The sequence below is a fragment of the Anopheles funestus genome, chromosome 2RL (genome assembly GCF_943734845.2).
Source record: "Anopheles funestus chromosome 2RL, idAnoFuneDA-416_04, whole genome shotgun sequence".
Lineage (NCBI taxonomy): Eukaryota > Metazoa > Arthropoda > Insecta > Diptera > Culicidae > Anopheles > Anopheles funestus.
In genome coordinates this window covers 75,426,443-75,448,196 of record NC_064598.1, presented here as the reverse complement: position 1 = coordinate 75,448,196, position 21,754 = coordinate 75,426,443, and the positions used below count along the sequence as shown (strand labels likewise).

The 21,754-nt window shown below is 43.5% G+C and overlaps 2 protein-coding genes and 3 long non-coding RNA genes across 7 annotated transcripts in view; 3 read left to right on the top strand and 2 right to left on the bottom strand.

The window, feature by feature from the left end:
• The window catches only part of LOC125761162 (uncharacterized), a 49,350-nt gene that overhangs the window by 26,518 nt on the left and 1,078 nt on the right, over nucleotides 1-21,754 (top strand). The window contains exons 1-3 of one of the 2 annotated variants that reach the window (XM_049422069.1): nucleotides 14,427-14,511; nucleotides 14,575-14,883; nucleotides 15,079-15,290. In XM_049422069.1, coding sequence (XP_049278026.1) covers nucleotides 14,506-14,511; nucleotides 14,575-14,883; nucleotides 15,079-15,222 — 459 coding nt within the window. In that variant the 5' untranslated portion in view covers nucleotides 14,427-14,505 and the 3' untranslated portion in view covers nucleotides 15,223-15,290. Of the gene's footprint in view, nucleotides 1-14,426; nucleotides 14,512-14,574; nucleotides 14,884-15,078; nucleotides 15,291-21,754 lie in introns of those variants that run through there. The other variant, XM_049422066.1, reaches the window with a different exon arrangement.
• On the top strand, nucleotides 191-1,012 carry LOC125761166 (glycine-rich protein-like). Its single transcript, XM_049422072.1, has 2 exons — nucleotides 191-226; nucleotides 300-1,012. Exons 1-2 carry the CDS (start codon nucleotides 221-223, stop codon nucleotides 804-806), a joined length of 513 nt encoding a protein of 170 aa, XP_049278029.1. The 5' UTR covers nucleotides 191-220; the 3' UTR covers nucleotides 807-1,012.
• LOC125761187 (uncharacterized) lies at nucleotides 9,648-12,753 on the top strand. The gene is made up of 2 exons (XR_007418087.1): nucleotides 9,648-9,798; nucleotides 11,975-12,753. It is a non-coding gene; the product is annotated as an uncharacterized LOC125761187 (long non-coding RNA).
• Nucleotides 10,002-11,964, bottom strand: LOC125761185 (uncharacterized). Of its 2 annotated transcripts, XR_007418082.1 has the most exons (5): nucleotides 11,367-11,964; nucleotides 10,901-11,289; nucleotides 10,646-10,824; nucleotides 10,507-10,568; nucleotides 10,002-10,430 (listed from the first exon to the last, which is right to left on the bottom strand). It is a non-coding gene; the product is annotated as an uncharacterized LOC125761185 (long non-coding RNA). The 2 variants fall into 2 exon arrangements; XR_007418081.1 differs by having other exon boundaries at nucleotides 10,901-11,964.
• LOC125761184 (uncharacterized) lies at nucleotides 12,170-14,080 on the bottom strand. Its single transcript, XR_007418080.1, has 6 exons — nucleotides 13,473-14,080; nucleotides 13,237-13,395; nucleotides 13,046-13,160; nucleotides 12,778-12,969; nucleotides 12,641-12,706; nucleotides 12,170-12,576 (listed from the first exon to the last, which is right to left on the bottom strand). It is a non-coding gene; the product is annotated as an uncharacterized LOC125761184 (long non-coding RNA).

Here is a 21,754-nt window from a genome sequence, read left to right as displayed (position 1 = left end):
ACTGATGCCAAAAACATCAGTGGTCGCATCTTTTATAGCGCCAAGTACCGGAAGTGTAAAACGAAAGGAAAACTCCGTCACCAAGGTCTTTTTAACCGGAAAATGCGTCGCTTGGGGTTTGTTATAAAAGCAGACGATATTTGGGTCAAACTATCACAGTTCAATTATAACGTTTACACGATCAAAACCCAATCGATCGAAGGATCATTCAACTGTAAACATGAAGGTGAGTTCAATCCGCACATTTATCGTATTTATTGATACTCATGGGTTAGAGTTATGTTTGTTCTACTGTCCAGGGATTCATCGTGATCGCCGTCCTGGCTCTGGCCGCTGTCTCCAACGGATCCTACCTGCCAGCTGTGCAGTCGGTCCTTCCGTACTCCTACAACTCCGGACTCTATGGACTGGGTCTGAACTCGTATGATGGTCTGGGTCACTATTCCGGGCTTACTGGACTTGGATATTCCTCTGTGTTGGATAATGGACTGTCCTACCCTTACTCGGCCGCTCTTCCGTACTCTGTCTACAACAACGGTTTGTACGGAGGATACTACGGCGCCAAGTACGCCCCGACTGTGGTCCAGGCCAACGTGAACACTCTGAAGACGGTCAGTCCGCTGGGTCTGTATGGAGGTTACGGTGTGGAAAACGGATACGGTCTGGGTCACGGATATGGCTACGGATACAACAACTACCTCCCAGCCCAGGCTCATGCTGCGAAGTACGTTGCAGCCAACCCGGGAGCCGTCCATGTGGCCCCTCTACCAGGACATCTAGTCAACCAAAAGTCGGTTGTGGCCTAACGAATTTTGATTGTATGACGTGTTTTAATAAAGGTTATTAGTGAAATCTTAAACGTAAAGGGCTTCCAAATTAATCGAACGTTATTACATATTGTTCTGGTTTATGTACAAATGGAAATTTTACAAAAAAAATGGAAATGGTATAAACTACACTGAGTGTGCGTGCCGTAAATTATTCTAGTTTAGTCTCGGTAAATGAATCGCGATTCCCATCCCAAATATTATCAAATAACGCGCCGCTTCGACTGCATTTAACAGCTGGAGATGAATGCATTCCTGTACGAATAAAATATTTAGTTTACTGCCACATTTACCATAAAAATTGGATTCGTCAAACTGTTTTTGATAGTTATATGAACAAGCGATTAGAAACAAAAAATGATTCGATGGTACTGACGCGCGATCCAAACCTATCTAAATTTCTAGGTATAATATCATCGAAATATTATTTGTATATTTGAAACTAAGATATCGGAATACAATTCTTCACTAAATTACCACAAGTTTCAAAATTAATCGTTGTAAAGCGCGCGTCGCTTTTATAACCTGCTCTCTTTGCCGATAAGCGTTTGCTCTTTTCCATGCTCCCACGCTGATGTGCTAATATCAATGGCAGGCTATTCCGTATCAATTTTGGGCGAATCGTTAACGTGTTGGGTGTTTTCACATCATCGCGTATTCCATAATCGCTTGCGCGATTCCTTAAAGTTGGCTCTCTGCATCCTCTCATTTGCTTTACAAAATGCTTTGCAAAATTGTTGGTAGCACAAAAACCTATAATCTTCTAAGTTGTTTCCATTTTTACAAGAAAATGTAACGAAAAACTAAAACAATAAAACCAAAATAAACTAATATAAGGTATAAGTATCATCGACAACTGAAAATATATTTTACGGGCAGACAAGAAATTCCTTTTTTTTAACAATTATCACTTTTCCATTATGACACAATCGACTTCTGGTTGACTAGATGTCCTGGTAGAGGGGCTACATGGACGGCTCCCGGGTTGGCTGCAACGTACTTCGCAGCATGGGCCTGGACTGGGAGGTAGTTGTTGTATCCGTAGCCATATCCGTGACCGAGACCGAATCCGTTTTCCACACCGTATCCTCCATACAGACCCAGCGGACTGACCGTCTTCAGAGTGTTCACGTTGGCTTGGACCACAGTCGGGGCATATTTCGCTCCATAGTATCCTCCATACAGACCCAATGGATTGACGGTGTTCAGAGTGTTCACGTTGGCCTGGACCACAGTCGGGGCATATTTCGTTCCATGGTATCCTCCATAAAGACCCAATGGATTGACGGTGTTCAGAGTGTTCAAGTTGGCCTGGACTACAGTTGGGGCGTACTTGGCGCCGTAGTATCCTCCGTACAGACCGTTGTTGTAGAAAGAGTACGGAAGAGCGGCTGGGTACGCGTAGGACAGTCCATTATCCAACACGGAGGAGTATCCTAGTCCAGCAAGCCCGGAATAGTGACCCAGACCATCATACGAGTTCAGACCCAGTCCATAGAGTCCAGAGTTGTAGGAGTACGGAAGGACCGACTGCACAGCTGGCAGGTAGGATCCGTTGGAGACAGCGGCCAGAGCCAGGACGGCGATCACGATGAATCCCTGGACAGTAGAACAAACATAATCCTAACCCATCAGTATCAATAAATTCGACAAATGTGCGGATTGAACTCACCTTCATGTTTACAGTTGAATGATCCTTCGATCGATTGGGTTTTGATCGTGAAAACGTTGCAAGTGAACTCTGATCGTTTGACCCAAATATCAGCCGGGATCGCGAAAGAAAGTCGTTAAAATGTAACAGTCGTTAGAATTTAACAAAAGTCGTTAAAAACTGCATGCCATTTGTATCGCGAACAGATGAACTGATAGTCGTTAACTGTGAAGCGATCGTTTACGTCGAGTAGATTTGGAACTGTCAAATATCAATATAGTGGAAATGGGGCAAGTGTGCCACCTTAAGCGTGTCCTAACTTTTAACTGCAAAAATGCTTTGTGGATCACTTACCCATGTGGCACACTTGCCCCAACTTCCACTATGTGTTATTTTATTTGTCAACAAAGTGAGTGCGCCTGTTACAGCTGCGTACAACAAAGTGAATATGAATATTTTACCACTCTTCATGGCAGCCGAGACTGCTAATGCGCATGAAGGATCCGCATGGATCGTACAAGCATGAAATATGGGTGCGAAAAATAATAAAAATTATTTCAATCTTACGCTCTCTTGTTATATCGTATTTTTCGGAAATAGTCGCTCCTAATCATTTGTCTGAAAAGACAACGATATAGAGGTGCAGAAGGGACATATTCCATGCTGCAGAAAGGCTATGAAATTCACCTCTTTCGACACCATGGTTCACTGGTTAGCATATGACTGCAGCCAGCCCGGTGCATGGGGCAGCCCGGGTATCACAGGATCGGGTATCAAATCCCAGCTGGACCGGTCCCTTCGTAGCATGGACTGACTATACGGCTACGTTGTAAAGTAATTTTAGTAAGCCAGAAATGGTTGGCATAACTCTAAGGGGTCGTTAGGCCGATAGATGATTATACGCATAATTTTTTTTTATACGCATATGTAATTGTAATTATAATTACATTTACACATTCCTCAGAATTCTAACATAAAGCACATTTTTAAACTAAGTTTAACGAAAATGTCGTTTGCATAGCCGTTTCGTCCCATTTATTTGTTGTATTGGATAGAAAATAATCAATAAATTCATTTGTTAATTTTAACGACTGGGTCTGACACGTAGTTAAATAAACGATCGTCACGAGCGTACGCGATACAAATTAACAGTCGTTTATTCAACTGTGTTACTGACGTAACAAAGGGAAGGCCGATTTTGAAGTTTAATGATGCCGTTTATTGTTATGACTTATTAACACAAAGATAAACGAGAAAATAATATAAACTCAAAATAGTGACCGTCTTTAGCCTCTGACGTTCTCTGTGCTACTGAACTGCTGTGTGTCTTTTTCAGCCGCGGCCCTAGCTAAATCTTTGTTTATAGTCATTTCTTCATTTCTTGACAGCTGTCAACTTCATTTCTCCTGGCAGCGCTAACACCCCCACCCGTAACGTCTCTCGATTGCCTGCGATAGACTTTACAGAATTTCCAAAGCTGCTAAATGAATGACCGCTCGTCTTAGGATTTTCCCATTAGCTAACCTCACATCCACTTGCCTCACTCGATTATCTTTCCCTTTGATTGTTTGGACAACTCTAGCTCTTAACCATTCGTTTCGTTTCCCTTCAGCGATAAACACCAAATCGCCTACGTTCAGCTCTCTCTGATCCTCGAACCACTTATTTCTTTGATTTATGGTCGAAAGATATTCCTTTGCCCACCTTTCCCACATTCTATCTACTAAAAACTGCGAACGTTTGAATTGGTTTCTTAGTCCCTCTGCTAAACTATATGGATTGCAGACTGCAGAACATGATCCAGGTGCTCTTAGAAACTGATTAGGGGTTAACGCTGTTGGTTCTGTGGAGCTTTCTGACAAATAAGTCAAAGGTCGAGAGTTTATCATATCACACGCTTCCGCAAGAACCGTTAAAAGAGTTTCGTCCGTTAATGGCCTATTGTCATTCAACACTAACATAGCCTCCTTCACTGACCTAACCATTCTCTCCCACACGCCACCCATGTGGGGAGTTCCTGGCGGGGTGAAATGCCACGACGTAGTAGCTGATGTGACTTTCTCTGCGCATTCGTAAAAGACCCTTTCTATCCGTTGAAGTTCATTGCTGGCGCCTTTAAAACACGTTCCGTTATCTGAATAGATATCATCCGCCTTTCCGAATCTGCTCTCGAATCGCATAAGTGCCATCAAGCACGACTGAGTTGTCAAACTGTAGACGACCTCCAGATGCACCGCCCTCACGGTTAGGCAAGTGAAAACTGCAACCCAACGTTTTTCCTTACGTCGACCTACGGTGACCTCTAAAGGTCCTAGGTAATCAACCCCTACTGCACTGAAGGGCCGCAGTCTCGGTGTAGTCCTCTCTACAGGTAATGGTGCCATTCTCGGTGCAAGGGGTTTGCACTTATACACTCTGCACCAAGTACATTGACGACATGCCTCTTTTATAGCTGCCCGAAGTTTTGGAATGTGGAATCGCTGCCGCATCTCATTTAGAATCGTCTCATTGTTAGCATGTCCATAAGACTTGTGATAATGTTGAACGATCCTCTTTGTAATCTCGTGATGTCTGGGCAGTATCGTTGGATAACGTTGATCAAATGGAAGATCAGAGTTGTTGGTCAATCTGGACTCCATTCGCATTACTCCATCCTCGTCCAAAACTGGGGAACATTTGTACACCGCGCTCTTTTTCTTTATCTTTCTAGCTGTTGACGCATCTGTACTTTGAAGGTTAGTGCGCAGGATGTTCATCTCCTCTGGGAAACTTTCCCATTGACATTGTCGTATCAATGTTATCTCTGCCTTCTTTAGTTCTTCTCGTTGCAATGGTATTCTCTGAGCCGAAACATGCCTTTTTAGTATCTTCGAAAGCCTTTCGGGTGCTTCAATTGTAAGAATCGGTTCGTTATTTCTCTTTCGGATGCAATTATCGATGAAGCGACCGACGTACGCCATTATCCGGATCAATTTTTGCCACGTTGGAAGCTGTGGTGTTGAAATTACTGAGTGATTCAGTACTATTTTCCGTGCGTCTTCCTCGGTGCTCTCTATATCTCCATCCTTTTCTGGCCAATGTTCTTCTGCTTCGTGAAGAAATTCTGGACCATTAAACCACTCTCCGTCCACTTCTAGTGGAGGACCTTTTGACCATTTCGTCATGACATCAGCGATGTTCATTTTTGTGGGTATCCATCTCCAATCAGTTTTGCTCGTCAACTCCCATATTTCTCCGATGCGGAAAGCCACAAATTGCACAAACTTGTGTTGTTCCGAGTTGATCCAGCTAAGGACTGTTTTAGAATCGGTCCAGAATGTACACTTGGATATCTTTAACGAATGTGTTTCAACTATGATGCGAGAGATACGAGCTCCTAATACGGCAGCCATCAATTCCAACCGAGGAATTGTTTGTCTTTTTAACGGTGCCACTTTGCTGCGAGACATGGCTAATTTACACCGCACTTCGTTATCAGTGATGATTCTAAGGTAAGCAACACATCCGTAGGCATGCTCGCTGGCATCTGTAAAAATGTGTAGCTCTATTGATTTCGTCGCGTTGGAGTGTGTCGTACCAAGATAGCATCGCGGAATCTTAATGCTTTTAATTTTCACCAATAGCTCTATCCATCTGCGCCACAGTGTTATAGCATCGTCATTTATCTCCTCATCCCATTCGCACTTTGATCGCCACAGATGTTGTATTAGAATCTTTCCATGTATAGTAAATGGCGTGATTAATCCAAGTGGATCATATAATCCCATCACGCAGCTTGTAACGATACGTTTAGTCGGAGCTAAAAGACCCTCCAGATATGGTTTCATTTCGTTGCGCATCGTGGTAGCAAAGGAGAGCATATCATCTTTAGGGTCCCAAATCACGCCTAGGACTCTTTCATTAGACGTCTCTTTATCCAGGTTGAAGTGTACAGGAGCCGATGGTAAAGTTTCTCCAAGATTTTCTAACACTTCTTTGGAATTTGAAACCCAGTTATGTATTGTGAATCCTCCATTTTGGTGTATCGTAGCTACTGTTTTTGCCATCTTGATCGCTTCCTCGATGGTATCAACACTGTCGAAGTAATCATCCACGTAATGTTTCCTCTGTATGGCCTGAACAGCTTCCGGGAACTGATCTTTAAACTCTTCAGCGTTTTTGTTCTTCACATACTGTGCGGAACAAGGCGAACAAGTCGCTCCAAACGTAGCAACGTCCATCACGTATGTTTTGAACTGTTCCTCTTTAGTTTTTCTGAACACGAACCGCTGTGCTTGTTTATCTTCTTTTCTTATCTTTATCTGGTGGAACATTTCTCTCAAATCTCCACCAAATGCAATCCTCTTCTCTCTAAACCCGACGATAACTTGCATTAGAGGAACCAGAAGATCAGGACCTGAAAGAAGCTCACTATTCAATGAAACACCATGCGCAGTAGCAGCAGCATCCCAAACTACTCGTACTTTGTTCGGCTTTTTCGGAAGTACCACTACGTTTATTGGCAGATACCAGATGTTAGATGGAGGTGTATTCAATAATTCCTCGGTGGTAATGGGATGCGCATAACCTTTGTGTTGATATTCTTCTATTTGTTGGCACAGATTCGAACGAAGCTCGGGCTGTTTTGTGAGTTTTGATTCCAGCTGCTTGAATCTTTTTACCGCCATTGAGTAACTTTCCGGAAAATCACGTTTGTCATTTTTCCACAGAAGCCCAGTTTCGAATCTTTGTCCAACTCGTTTCGTCGTTCGGTCTAAAATGGTCATAGCTCTAGCGTCTTCTGCAGAATGTCTTGGGGGTGAGATAACAGATTCTTCCAGCTTATATTGCTCTTTCAGCAGATTGTTCAAATCCTCGTTGGTCACTCGCTGATGATGCCCTATATTGGTACTAATAAAGCCGGGCTTCGTGTATCCATAGACAGACCAACCCAATTTCGTCTTGACTGCAATGGGCTCACCCCTTTTTCCTGAAACGACTTCAAGTGGTGTAAATACGTCGATGTTATTAAGCCCAATCATAATCTCCGGTCTGCCTTTGTAGGATTCGAGCGGGATGGTTTGGAGATGACCATAACGCTCTTTTAGCTCAGTTGGTTCTAGTCGTTGCTGTGGTAAGTCTAGCTTTTCTACCGTGTGTACGTCCTTTAGTAGTTGCCATTCTGCAGAGTGTACCGACGATATTGTCAAATCCAGTTTCTGAGATTCTTCTTCCACTCGTTCGATGCCAGCCGTCCATCTCATAATGAGCCTCTCAGGAACGCCGCAAGCTCCGAGACGCTTCACCAATTGTTGTTCGACTAAAGATATGGATGCACCTTCATCCAAAAAGGCAAGTACGGTTAGTTTATTGCCATTATGTGATATATTAACAGGTACTACCCGAAACAGTATACTTTCATTCGTCTCGACGTGTACACTTATACCGTCGACTGTTAATAAGCTCACCTGATCGTGAAGAAGTGGATGGTGCATTCGATTGCAATCACCTACGTTGCATCGTCGTTGCAGATTGCATCTTCCACCATGGCCGTTAAGACATACCTCACATAGTCTATTCTCAGCCACGATCTTTCGTCTCTTTTCTAACGTTTGCTCCTTGAACGCCGAGCAGTTCCGTAAACGATGGTCCGTTCCTTTGCACGCTACACATGGCTTCTTCTCTTGTAGTGCGGTCTGATGATGCAGAATTGGTGCCCTTTTACGATGTTCTTTCGGCTTCGAATGTTCTGGCATATACTCTGTGATCTCTATAGTGCTCTCCAGAACTTCGGAAACCACATCATTCAAGAAATCGGTCAGGGTTCGCAATGACACCGAATGACAACTCCTTTTGAACCGCGCCCACGCCCGCTTATCATTATCAGGAAGCTTGTCTACCAGCTCCTGTATCAGTAACGGGTTATGAAGATGATATTTCAACCGAGCTGACTCAAGATGTTCGCACAGTTCCTCTACTGCGTTTGAAAACGGCAGGAAACTCGTCATTTCGGTGGATTTTGGTGCCTTCATTTCACGCACTTTCAACAGAAGATTGTTCAGGATAAGTTCTGGTCTTCCATAAACTTGGCGCAACTTCTCGATAACGCGTGGTACGGATTCTGCTCGGATCAACTTTCCGCGTACAAGCTCCAAAGCCGGCCCCTTTAGGCATTCCTGTAATCGCACGAGGTTTTCATTAGTAGTGTAACCGCATGCTTTGTTCGATGCAATAAATGCACCGTAAAACCTAGGCCAATCTTCGGGCTTTCCATCGAACACGGGCAATTTCTGAGAAATCCCTCGCCGAGCACGTCGTTGTTCTCTAGTCGGTTGTTCTTCTACATCTTCTTCACTGGAAGAATTTTCGCTGCTTTCCGAAGAACTTTGTACAGGTTCCACCTTCGCTACTTTTTCAACTTGCGCTTTTTGTTTGCGCATGCTGCGCGTTTCGCGTTGATTTGAACCCTCACTACCGTCACTTTCACACCGGAACGAAAGTTTTTTCTTCGAAAGTTTTTTGTTCGCGCCATTATGTTTCGGCGTCACCTCACTAACACCCATATCTTCGGCGTCATGAGCGCCTTCAGTTGGCTGATCGTCCATTTTGTTTTTCGACATTTATACCTTAGTCTTTGTTCACTAACCAATCGCGATCTTTCCGTCCACTTTTCCTAAAATCGAACCACACCGCCTTCGCACATGCACTCTTTCTATACGTCGCACCGTATCTTTAATGCTAGCACAAAATTATGGCGTGTCCTTAGCGCAAAGTGGTTTGCTTTTATCGCTGGCTTGGAAAGCGTTTTGTGGGTCACCACACTATTTGGAGAGCACTCTACGGAATATATTTTGAGAATTTGTTACTGACGTAACAAAGGGAAGGCCGATTTTGAAGTTTAATGATGCCGTTTATTGTTATGACTTATTAACACAAAGATAAACGAGAAAATAATATAAACTCAAAATAGTGACCGTCTTTAGCCTCTGACGTTCTCTGTGCTACTGAACTGCTGTGTGTCTTTTTCAGCCGCGGCCCTAGCTACCCTATCGACAAACTGCTCGCCTGAGAGTGAATTTCGAGTAAAATTCACGGCTTCACAAGCGGCTTCACAAAAGCTTCACAGCAGATCTTGTGAAGCCGTTTTTTGAGAGTGCGTGCGTGAGATTCATTATTTCATGAGCGCGTCCCTATCGACAAACTGCTCGCCTGAGAGTGAATTTCGAGTAAAATTCACGGCTTCACAAGCGGCTTCACAAAAGCTTCACAGCAGATCTTGTGAAGCCGTTTTTTGAGAGTGTGTGCGTGAGATTCATGATTTCATGAGCGCGTTTTCGTAAGGTTCATTTTTACGCTGTAACGTTCATTTTCAATCGTTCTTTCCGCACCGTTGATTTTCAACGGAGTAATGAAAACATTTTTGTTTTTAACAAATGTTATATTATTTTTTTAATTTTCCTGGTTTAATGGCAAGCGTAAAAAGGTAACAATTAATCCCTTTATGTGCAGACTTAAACCCATAAAAATATCCTTCATCTTACGCTTCGCACCATTTTTTTTCTATTCCCATCATCCACATAGTTTGGACAGTTTAGAACCTAGGCAGCATACAACTTTCAACGCTCGTACTCTGCTTCAGCTTAGCCAGGGGTTTCTAATCCTGGTCCATATTATTCCGCCCACGATTTGTTACCGTTTTTCATAATCCCGCGGCCAATTTCGATCGGTGCAGCGTAAACAAATCATAAACGTGGACATTTTCCCCTTTCCAAGATCAAGTTTCGAAGATATTCATATCCTGTATCAATCAAATCGGTCCAGGCGAAAATTTTCAATGGACCTTTCAGCGTGTTTCGAAACAAACTCCATCGTGCCTTTGAGTTTGGTATCGTGTGCGATCTCGATTTAATTTTGACCGCATTAACACGCGATTTTTTGCATCTTTCACTCCATTTTGTATCTGCAAATGGAATCTAAGACCGATATGGAAGAGATAAAAATTCGTATGTCAGTTAAGTATTAACAAACGTTTTATTTAGACATACTTACGTATAACAAACGGCGAAAAATAAGGTTCCAACCAATAATAATCTCGTATCGAATGGAGACTCCTGTACATGATACGAGAAAAAACAAGATTATTAATTAATTACTCTACAATTTACTAACAGTATAACATATTACTTACTTGAATTAATTTATGATTCGACCTGATCGCATTATGTTATCTTGGACGGATGTTCAACGGCAAGGCGTATCAGTCGCGATTTGTAGAGGCGCTAGGTGGCGATAGAACATTGTCTCCTTCGAATTTGAGGCGTAATTCTTACGGAAATCAGATGTATACGGAGGATCGAACTTGTTTTGCTGAAAAAGTATGCTTTATTAGATATACATACGTAAAACAATACAACAATCGTCCATATGAATGGACAATATTTACCTGAAGGGACTGTTAATTGACTGATAGATTGCCACAACAAACCAAGGTCACGCACTGTGAGCAAAGCGAAGAAAAAATCCAATGCAGAGCACTAACAGCAGCGGTTTCCAGTATCCTGTTGGTTGGGAAATGAAAACAAGGAAGATTAGGACACTGACACTTCTTCGAGAATCGTTAGCTGCGATACAAACCGATTTAGAACCGATCAGCAGCAAAAACAACCAATACTAAGGTTGGCTTGTCTTTCACTTCCATTGGCAGGTGCATCATAGAACTGAATAATCACGAGCATGTCCAATAATTTGTTCCTTTCAAATGATGCGAAAAAGATGTGGCCGTCAATTCATACGCTCTATCCGAGGGCGACCAACAAGAAGTATGAAAGTTAGCTGCAAGAGGAAAAGGATACAGAATGTTCAACCGATTGCGTTAGACGCCATGGCATTGATTGTACACGGTAGCCTACCTTTAAAGCTGTAGGCCAAAGGGACGCGTGGGCACAGTTGTTAGAAAACACGCGCTTTTTTGACGAAGTATTTTACACTACGGCACTTGCATCCTGCTTCCAGATCCTTCTTGCTTCCTGATTTGTGTACACCAAACCTCTAGATATGAGGATGAGGCCATATGTCCCCGCGCGTTGCTCTTCAAATGTCTTGAAACAGCTTGTCCTGACTTTGCATCGTCGCATTCAGCCGAAAGCAGCGCCAGCAGGTCATCACGCTGGCGGTACAACTTACCAGTGCCGGCACAGGAACATCCTTTTAGAACTAAAACTGGAACAACTTGGCAAACACTATTCCACAATCGAATACACAGTCCACGAACTGACGCAATCCACAATTCACGAACTATTCCCGTATGAAAATGTACAGCGACCGAGCGAAAACAGAAAAACAGATTTTTAGCCTACTACGACCTTTTTGAACATTCATTCGACACACGCCGAACTCTATCGCGATACAGCGAGCCACGCACACACTCTCATTTTGGGGTGATTCGAGCAAAATTTTCACCCCCTTTTCAAAAAATTCATCCATCGATGAACACTTTGTCGATAGGGGTTTTCGTAAGGTTCATTTTAACGCTGTAATGTTCATTTTCAATCGTTCTTTCCGCACCGTTGATTTCCAACGGTGCAATGAAAACATTTTTTGTTTTTAACAAAAATAATGCAATTTTTTATTTTATTCCCGGTGAAGCTATAAATTATCCTTCAACCCATTTTTTCTATTCCCATTTTCTACATAGTTTAGACAGTTTACAATGACCATACCCAAAGAAATCCAGCTTCCATCTAAATAGCGTACAATTTTCAATGCTCGTACACTGCGCCACTTTAAGCCTGGTACCTTAATCCTGGTACACATGATTCCGCTCACTATTTGCAACTCTTTTCATAACCACGCTGTTAGCTTCGATCGGTGCAGCATAAACAATACATAAACATTTCCCCTCGTCCGAGTATAAGTTTCCAATAGATTCACATCGTGTAACAAAGAAATAGATACAGTCAAAAATCTTCTATGAAATTGCCAGCGTGTTTCGAAAGAAACTAACATCGTGTCCTTGACTTTGGTATCGGGTGCGATCTCGATTTCATGTTGATCGCATTACCACTTTGTTTATGAATCTTTTATTCCGTAATGAGTCTGAAAATGGAATCTCAGATCGATCTGAAAGAAAGCAAAGCCATGTATTAATTAAATATCAACATACTCTGTTTTTAGCTATGCTTACCAATAAGAAACTGCAGCTACAAAGTTCAAATCAACAAAAATTCGTATCAACTGGTGATTCCCGCACCTGTTACAAGAAAAAACAAGAATAATAATTAATTTCTATACAATTTACGAATAGTATAGCATATTACTTACTTGAGTTAGTTTATGATTAGACCCGACCTTCACCTTTGGCGGAGTATGTTATCCTGGACGGAGGATCAACGGCAAGCTTGATCAGTTGCGGTTTGTAGAGGTGCTAAGTGCAGATAGAACATTGTTTCCTTCGAATTTTTGGCGGAATTCTTACGGAAATCAAATGTGTACGGAGGACCGAACGTGTTTTGGCTGAAAAAGTATACTTCATTAGATATACATACGTAAAACAATACAACAATCGTCCATAAGAATGGACAATACTTACCTGAAGGGAATGTTAATTGACTGATAGATTGCCATAATAAACCAAGGTCACGCACTGTGAGCAAAGCGAAAAAAAAATCCAATGCAGAGCACTAACAGCAGCGGTTTCCAGTATCCTGTTGGTTGGGAAATGAAAACAAGGAAGATTAGGACACTGACACTTCTTCGAGAATCGTTAGCTGCGATACAAACCAATTTAGAACCGATCAGCAGCAAAAACAACCAAATACTAAGGTTGGCTTGTCTTTCCCTTCCATTGGCAGGTGCATCATAGAGGTGGATAATCACGAGCATGTCCAATAATTTGTTCCTTTCAAATGACCATCATTCATCAAGAAGTATGAATGTCAACTGAAATAAGAAGAAGAAGTTTCACGTTCAACCGATTGCGTTAGACGCCATGGCATTGATTGTACAGGGTAGCCTACCTTTGAAGCAGTAGGCCAAAGGGACGCGTGGGCGCAGTTGTAAGAAAACATGTGTTTTTCTCTGTTGACGGAGTATTTCACACTACGGCACTTGAATCCTTCCTGCTTCCTGAATTTGTGTACACAAAAACCTCTAGATATGAGGTTAACTGTTAACTGTGGCCATATGTCCCCACGCGTCGCTTTTCAAATGTTTTGAAACAGCTTGTCCTGCTTCTGCATCGTCGTATTCAGCCGAAAGCAGCGCCAGCAGGTCATCACGCTGCAGGTCATCGCCAGCAGGTCAGGCCAGCAGGTCATCGAAATATCCTTTTAGAACTAGAACTGGAACAACTTGGCAAACACTATTCCACAAACGAATACACAGTCCACGAACTGACGCAATCCACAATTCACGAACTATTCCCGCATGAAACTAGACAGTGACCGAGCGAAAACAGAAAAACAGATTTTTAGCCTACTACGACCTTTTTGAACATTCATTCGACACACGCCGAACTCTATCGCGATACAGCGAGCCACGCACACACTCTCATTTTGGGGTGATTCGAGCAAAATTTTCACCCCCTTTTCAAAAAATTCATCCATCGATGAACAATTTGTCGATAGGGTAAATCTTTGTTTATAGTCATTTCTTCATTTCTTGACAGCTGTCAACTTCATTTCTCCTGGCAGCGCTAACAAACTGCTCGAAACTTTTACCCGTGTCTCTTATGGGCCTTGACGTCGAGTCGTTAACTGTTCTAACAGTCGTTAATTCTAACAGAAATTTTTAACAAATGAATTCGGTTCATCCAAAATGAATTTTTAACGACTGTTAAAATCTGTTAACTGCTTGGCGATTCCGGCTATCATCTGCTTTTATAACAAACCCCAAGCGACGCATTTTCCGGTTAAAAAGACCTTGGTGACGGAGTTTTTCTTTCGTTTTACACTTCCGGTACTTGGCGCTATAAAAGATGCGACCACTGATGTTATTGGCATCAGTATTCGTACAGCGCTTCAATCCACACATTTTACAAAATCAATCAAAATGAAGGTAAGCGTCGTAAGAAAATGGATTTGTTCAACTCTATTCCTAAAATACGCCTGCGATTTCCAGTTCTTCATTGCAATCATGGCGCTGGCGCTGGTCGCTGTTTCCGAGGCGTCCTACCTGCCATACGATGATGATCTTTCCTACCAGAGCTATGGCTATGGACTTCCCCTGTCGAAGGTGGTCGTCGGTTCTTCGTACGGTCTACCAGCAGCTGTAGACAAGTACTCCTACCCATCGCTGTACGGTTCTTATTCGGCCTTGAAGAGGGTGGTCGAATACCCGTCGGTTGCTCCTGTGCTTGCCACCAAGGTCGTTGATAACAGCTACGGATTGGGATACAACAAGCTGGTTGCCCCGGTCGTCGCCACCAAGGTCGTTGATAACAGCTACGGGCTGGGTTACAACAAGCTGGTTGCTCCAGTCCTTGCCAGCGGATACGGTCTCGGATACAACAACTACGGACTGGGATACAACAAGTTGGTTACCCCGGTCGTCGCCACTAAGGTCGTCGATAACAGCTACGGATTGGGATACAACAAGTTGGTTGCCCCGGTCGTCGCCACCAAGGTCGTTGATAACAGCTACGGACTGGGTTACAACAAGCTGGTTGCTCCAGTCCTTGCCAGCGGATACGGTCTCGGATACAACAACTACGGACTGGGATACAACAAGTATCTCTCTTCCGCTCCAGTTGCCAAATATGTGCTGTAAATGTAAATAATATTCTTTTAATAAACCTGATCCGACTCCGATTCATGACGTATGAATGTTAACCCAAACCAAATTCCGTTTTTCTTTGTTCGCTCGTCCGCTTGTTCGTTAGCGAGAGGTGTCTATTTTTTATGTTATTTTAGTTGCCTGCATTTTTTGTTGGTCTAGTTCGGCCACTCACTTGACGTTAGATTCGTGTTTGTTGGATCTTTCTGCTACTATAAAAAGACATCTCCAAGCTTGTATCAATCAGAACCAGAACGATCTTCGACTCGAACGCATTACAGCAACTAACCCAAACCTCCATCCAGCAATCATGAAGGTAATTCAAGGTCTTCTTAACCACTTGCATTGAAATTGTCCCCGATTAACCGATATATTTAACTCCGTCCTTTAGTGCATCGCAGCTGTAGTCATGGTGGCTCTGGCCGTTGTAGTCGAGGGTGGCATTGCTCCGGTTCCGGTGGTCTACTCCGCTCCCGAGACGACCGTTGTCCAGCAGAACGTTGCTCCGAAGTACGTTGTTCCTGCCCCGCTCAGCTACGCCGCTCCCGCTATTTCCTATGCTGCTCCGGCCTACTCCTATGCTGCACAAACCGTCTCCCATGCCGTCCCAGCCGTTCGCACCCTCTCCTATGCTCGTGTCGCATCGGTAGGCCCGGTTGCCTACTCCGCTCCGACATTCTACTCTGATTCAGACGTTGTAGAAGCCGCTCCAGTGGCCGTTGCTCCTGCTGCCACCGTCGTCGCTCAGCCCGCCGTAGCCGTTGTCGCCCAGAAGGAAGCTCGTTATGTGGCCGCCAACCGAGGCGCTGTCCATGAGGCTCCTCTGGCCGGACACGCCGTCAACCAGCAATCACTGAACGTTGAGCCAGCTCCAGGAACTCTGTAAACATTTCACTTAATTTCGAATTAAAAACCCAGTCTCATGGATTCAATAATCCTACATAATTTTTAAAACATGCTGTCGTTTGGATCTATTAATTTTGAATCCGAAAGAAGATTTCGTAAAACCATATGTGATATCTCAGCGGATTTAATAAGGCACTGAACATCTAATTACGCACAAGAACTGGTCTATTTCGCTTCTTGCGACTTAACTCCACCGCTATCGATCACGTACTGGTTTGCACCCGTGTGCAAACCCTAAAATTGTACTCCCTCCGCTGTGGCGTGCATTTCGCGGAACCGTCCGTTATACCGCTTACCGCCTTGTATAAAAAGGACCCTTTTTTGTTCCTGTTTATCCGCAGGTACCGAACGACACACCACAACAGAGAGAAAAAAAAACATAAAAACAAAAACAAAACTTCCGATGAAACGGAACATCCTCCCCGCCCGAATATTATTAGGGATCCTGCATGGGAAGAGGCGCTAACTTGTGTATCGGACGTTTAAATAAACCGTACTTCGTCTTCACATCTACCACTCGTATCAACCCGTCATCGCCTGGATACACTTTAGAAATTCGTCCTAATTTCCAAAATTGCGGGGGCATGTTGTCTTCCTTCATTAATACCAATGCTCCTTCTTTGATATTATCCTTCACTTTGGTCCACTTACGCCTGGTCTGCAACTCACTCAGATACTCCTTCTGCCATCGTCTCCAAAAATGTTGCCGAAGTTGCTGAAGCCTCTGCCACTTGTCTAAACGGTTCTCTGGCAGGTCCAAATATGACGGTTCCGCAACTCCAATCAATGGACGATCGATCGTAAAATGTGCAGGTGTAAGGCAGTCCAGATCATGTGGATCGTTTGAAAGGGCGTATAATGGTCGCGAGTTTAACATAGCTTCAATTTGACACAGAAGCGTGTAGAAATCGGTTATAGTTAACGAAGCAGACTGATAAACTCTTTTCAATACGCTTTTGACACTTTTTACGCCAGCTTCCCAAATCCCTCCAAAATGAGGAGCATTAGGTGGGATCATTTTCCACGTAACTTCTTTCTCTTGGCAGAACTGGAAAATACCTTGCTTCGTTGTTTCATCCTTGAACATTTTATATAACTCACGAAGCTCATGTTTTGCTCCAACAAAATTAGTAGCATTATCACTGTAGATTTCTTCAGGTATTCCTCGTCTAGATACAAATCGTCTCAAGGCAGCAAGAAAAGCGCCAGTTGAAAGATTCTCTACAGCCTCCAAATGAATCGCTTTTGTGACCATACACACAAATAGGCATACGTATCCTTTCGTAGCAGTAACACGACGGATACCTGATTTTAACATAATTGGACCAGCGAAATCCAAACCTACACGTTGAAAGGTAGGAGCAGCTGTTACTCGACAGGTAGCTAGATCACCCATTTGTTGATCCATAGTACTTGGACTACTTCTGAAGCAAACAATGCATTCGTGCAGCACCTTTCGAACCGTTGATCTAGCATTCACAATCCAGAATTGCTGACGCAAAATAGAAATCACTCCAGACGGGCCGATGTGTAGATTTTCACGATGAATTGCTGCAATCAAACGCTTAGTTATGATGCTACGATGTGGCAGTAACAGCTGATGTTTATTGTCATACGACAGGTCTGACTTGCGTATACGACCTCCAACTCTCAGCAGCTCACCATCCAAGAAGAGATTCAGATTCTGGTATCGGTGCACAGGTTTACCTTGCTTTACTGCCGACACTACATCCGACAACTCATGATGCTGAATAGCTCTTACAATCCAACGCGTTGATTCCCGCAACTCAGCAATTGTAGGCTTTGGGTCATTAATGCGTTCACCCTTACGTCGTTTGGCATTTTGTTTGAATCGTACAACATATGCTACTATTCTTTGTGTCTTTCGAAAAGATTCAAATTTTACCAGGATCGGAAGAATATCAAGCGGTACTGTGACGCTGCAGGTAACCACCTTGCGTAGATCAGGAATCTCTTCATCGCGTAGATCCTCCATGAGTTCTGATGGCAAAAAATTACTTCGAACATCATTTAATGACCTTCCGTTGACCTTCGCTGAAGCATCAAAAACGACACGGCATTTTGTGGTGCTTTTTGTCGGGTTGAGGATAGCATGATGTGGGAGATACCACTTCCTTGGTGATGGATCATCCTTACTTTCGTCTACCACTCTGCAGTGACCAACATACCTGCCTGTTGATTCGCGATAGTGTGTTTCGAGAAAATGCGTTTCGCACATTTCGTCCTCCGATTTCACAGAACGCTCACGTGTAACGTCTTCTATTTTCCAAAACCTTTGCATTATTGATCCTAAACGATCATTTGTCGATACATTGGTAAACATTTCACTTTCCTTGTATAAATCTGCAACACGTCCTCCTATTACCCATCCAAGACGGGTTTCGGTGATCATCGGTAGTGTGTTCGCTCTTTTCACGGACCCTGATATTGTTAATTCCGAGAGACAATCCATTCCCAGCAAAATGTCCACACTGCCTGGATCGTTAAAGGTTGGATCGGCCAACAACGCTTTATCAGGCAAGTTCCACGAACTAGTATCGAATTTAACAGATGGCATTTTACCAGTAATTTCGCGATACACAAAACACGTGATACCCATAGAAAATTCGGTGCAACGGGATTTCACAGTAAAGGAACACTTTTGCCTTACAGGCGAATCAATGTTTCCAATTCCTTTTATTGGCACGTTCACATTCACCAAATTTACGCCTAATTTCACCGCAAGCGCTTCCGTAACACAACTGATCTGCGATCCACTGTCCAACAGCGCACGACACAACAACAACTCCTTGTTCTCTGATTCCGCGTAAAGCAGAACAGTTTGCAATAGAACAATACTCCCCGAGTTAGCGGCATTATCAGCATGCTGGCTTGCGCTCACTCTTTCGGGTTCACTTGAAGCTTGTTCTGACTTCACCGAGTTATTGTCATAATGTAAAATTGTGTTGTGCGCTCCTTCGCACTTACTACACTTCACACGCGATTTGCAACGGTTTCGCCAATGTCCTGGTTTCAAGCAAATCAAACAAAGCCGTTTTGATTTTACGTATTGCGCACGTTGTTTTCCGTCTAACAAAACGATTTCCGGACATTTGTTCGTTCCATGTAGTCCCTTGCACAAATCACAAACCTTTTCACTAGGCACATTTTCAACGAACGAAGTTGAAGCCGCATTTCGTTTCATGGGTGAATTTTCGTTGTAATTTGGCCTTTTTTCAACGAAACGACCCTTTTGTCCAACTGCAACATTTGCTTGGCACCTTTCTAACACCGACACTCTTTCTTTTAGGAAGCACAAGGTTTTTTCGTAATTCGGGAGTTCATTTTTAGGGATGCTAGCTTCCCATAACTTTTTGGTCTCGATATCCAACGAATTAGATATTAGATATATCACCATCGTACAAGAAAGCCCGGCAAAATCTTCACCTAGATACTTCAGGTTTTCCACGTGGCTCTCCACTGATTCTACTAAATTACGCAGACCGACATAGTTTTCTTCTGTTAATTTCTTTAAACTAAACAATCCACTAATATGTAGGTCCACCATACGACGCTTATTCTCATAGCGATCGGATAACAGTTGCCACGCGCGTTCGTAGTTACCGTCATTTATTGTCTTTTGATCAATTACCTTGGCCGCATCACCGCTCAAGGCCTTTTCAAGGTGATAAAGTTTTATACGCGGATTGTCACCACTTTTGTCCACAATGTCTCTAAAAATTGTCTTGAATCGCTCCCATTCCTCATACTTGCCACTAAACGTAGGTATGGGGCGAGGCAATGGGGCATGCACAATCACTGGTGGGACACTGGGACCTGGAACCATTGCTTGAGATGATGCCGACTTTGCCACAAAGGCTTCAGATGCACTCTCTAATTCCAACATCACCTCCTCATGCAATTTAATAGTTTCCTTATACTTGGCGTCATGCACTGCACTATCACCAACAACAAGCTTAATAATTTCAGCATAATGCTTGTTATGCTCTTCCAATGCACTATCTGCCTTTTTCCCGTACACTTTGCACTGTACCGCGGTCAGCGCCTTTCCCTCATTCTTCGCCTGCAAAATATTGTCCATTATACGACCTAACTCCTCACATGCAAGATCACGCATGTGAATGTTTGGCTTCGCTGCAATAATTGCATCCACCCAGCCCGGTTCTCCGACCGATTTCACGGCTGGTGTGCGTGGCGTTCGAGGTGTGCGAGTCATGATGAAGCGATCTCTATTGATATTCAGCTACCTAATATCCGGTTCGAAGGACCATGTGATATCTCAGCGGATTTAATAAGGCACTGAACATCTAATTACGCACAAGAACTGGTCTATTTCGCTTCTTGCGACTTAACTCCACCGCTATCGATCACGTACTGGTTTGCACCCGTGTGCAAACCCTAAAATTGTACTCCCTCCGCTGTGGCGTGCATTTCGCGGAACCGTCCGTTATACCGCTTACCGCCTTGTATAAAAAGGACCCTTTTTTGTTCCTGTTTATCCGCAGGTACCGAACGACACACCACAACAGAGAGAAAAAAAAACATAAAAACAAAAACAAAACTTCCGATGAAACGGAACACCATATTTTGAAAATTGAAGAAATTCAAATAAATATGTAAAGAAGTGTCGATTGAAGTTTTTTTATCAACGACTTACTTCATTTATTAAAAGGATTGAAATCATTGAATAGTTACACATTTTCTTTAAAACATATTAACATGGTTTTAAAGTTAAAGGAATGTGCAAGAAACATGCTTTCAACAACACGGTTGTTTTATTTACATTTCATTAGAAAGTTCATCATTATCACATTCATTTATGCCACAATCGACTTCTGGTTGTCTAGATGTCCTGGTAGAGGGGCCACATGGACGGCTCCCGGGTTAGCTGCAACATACTTTGCAACATACTTTCCGTGACCCAGACCGAATCCGTTTTCCACACCGTATCCTCCATACAGACCCAGCGGACTGACCGTCTTCAGAGTGTTCACGTTGGCTTGGACCACAGTCGGGGCATATTTCGCTCCATAGTATCCTCCATACAGACCCAATGGATTGACGGTGTTCAGAGTGTTCACGTTGGCCTGGACCACAGTCGGGGCATATTTCGTTCCATGGTATCCTCCATAAAGACCCAATGGATTGACGGTGTTCAGAGTGTTCAAGTTGGCCTGGACCACAGTCGGGGCATATTTCGTTCCATGGTATCCTCCATAAAGACCCAATGGATTGACGGTGTTCAGAGTGTTCAAGTTGGCCTGGACTACAGTTGGGGCGTACTTGGCGCCGTAGTATCCTCCGTACAGACCGTTGTTGTAGAAAGAGTACAGAAGAGCGGCTGGGTACGCGTAGGACAGTCCATTATCCAACACGGAGGAGTATCCTAGTCCAGCAAGCCCGGAATAGTGACCCAGACCATCATACGAGTTCAGACCCAGTCCATAGAGTCCAGAGTTGTAGGAGTACGGAAGGACCGACTGCACAGCTGGCAGGTAGGATCCGTTGGAGACAGCGGCCAGAGCCAGGACGGCGATCACGATGAATCCCTGGACAGTAGAACAAACATAATCCTAACCCATCAGTATCAATAAACACG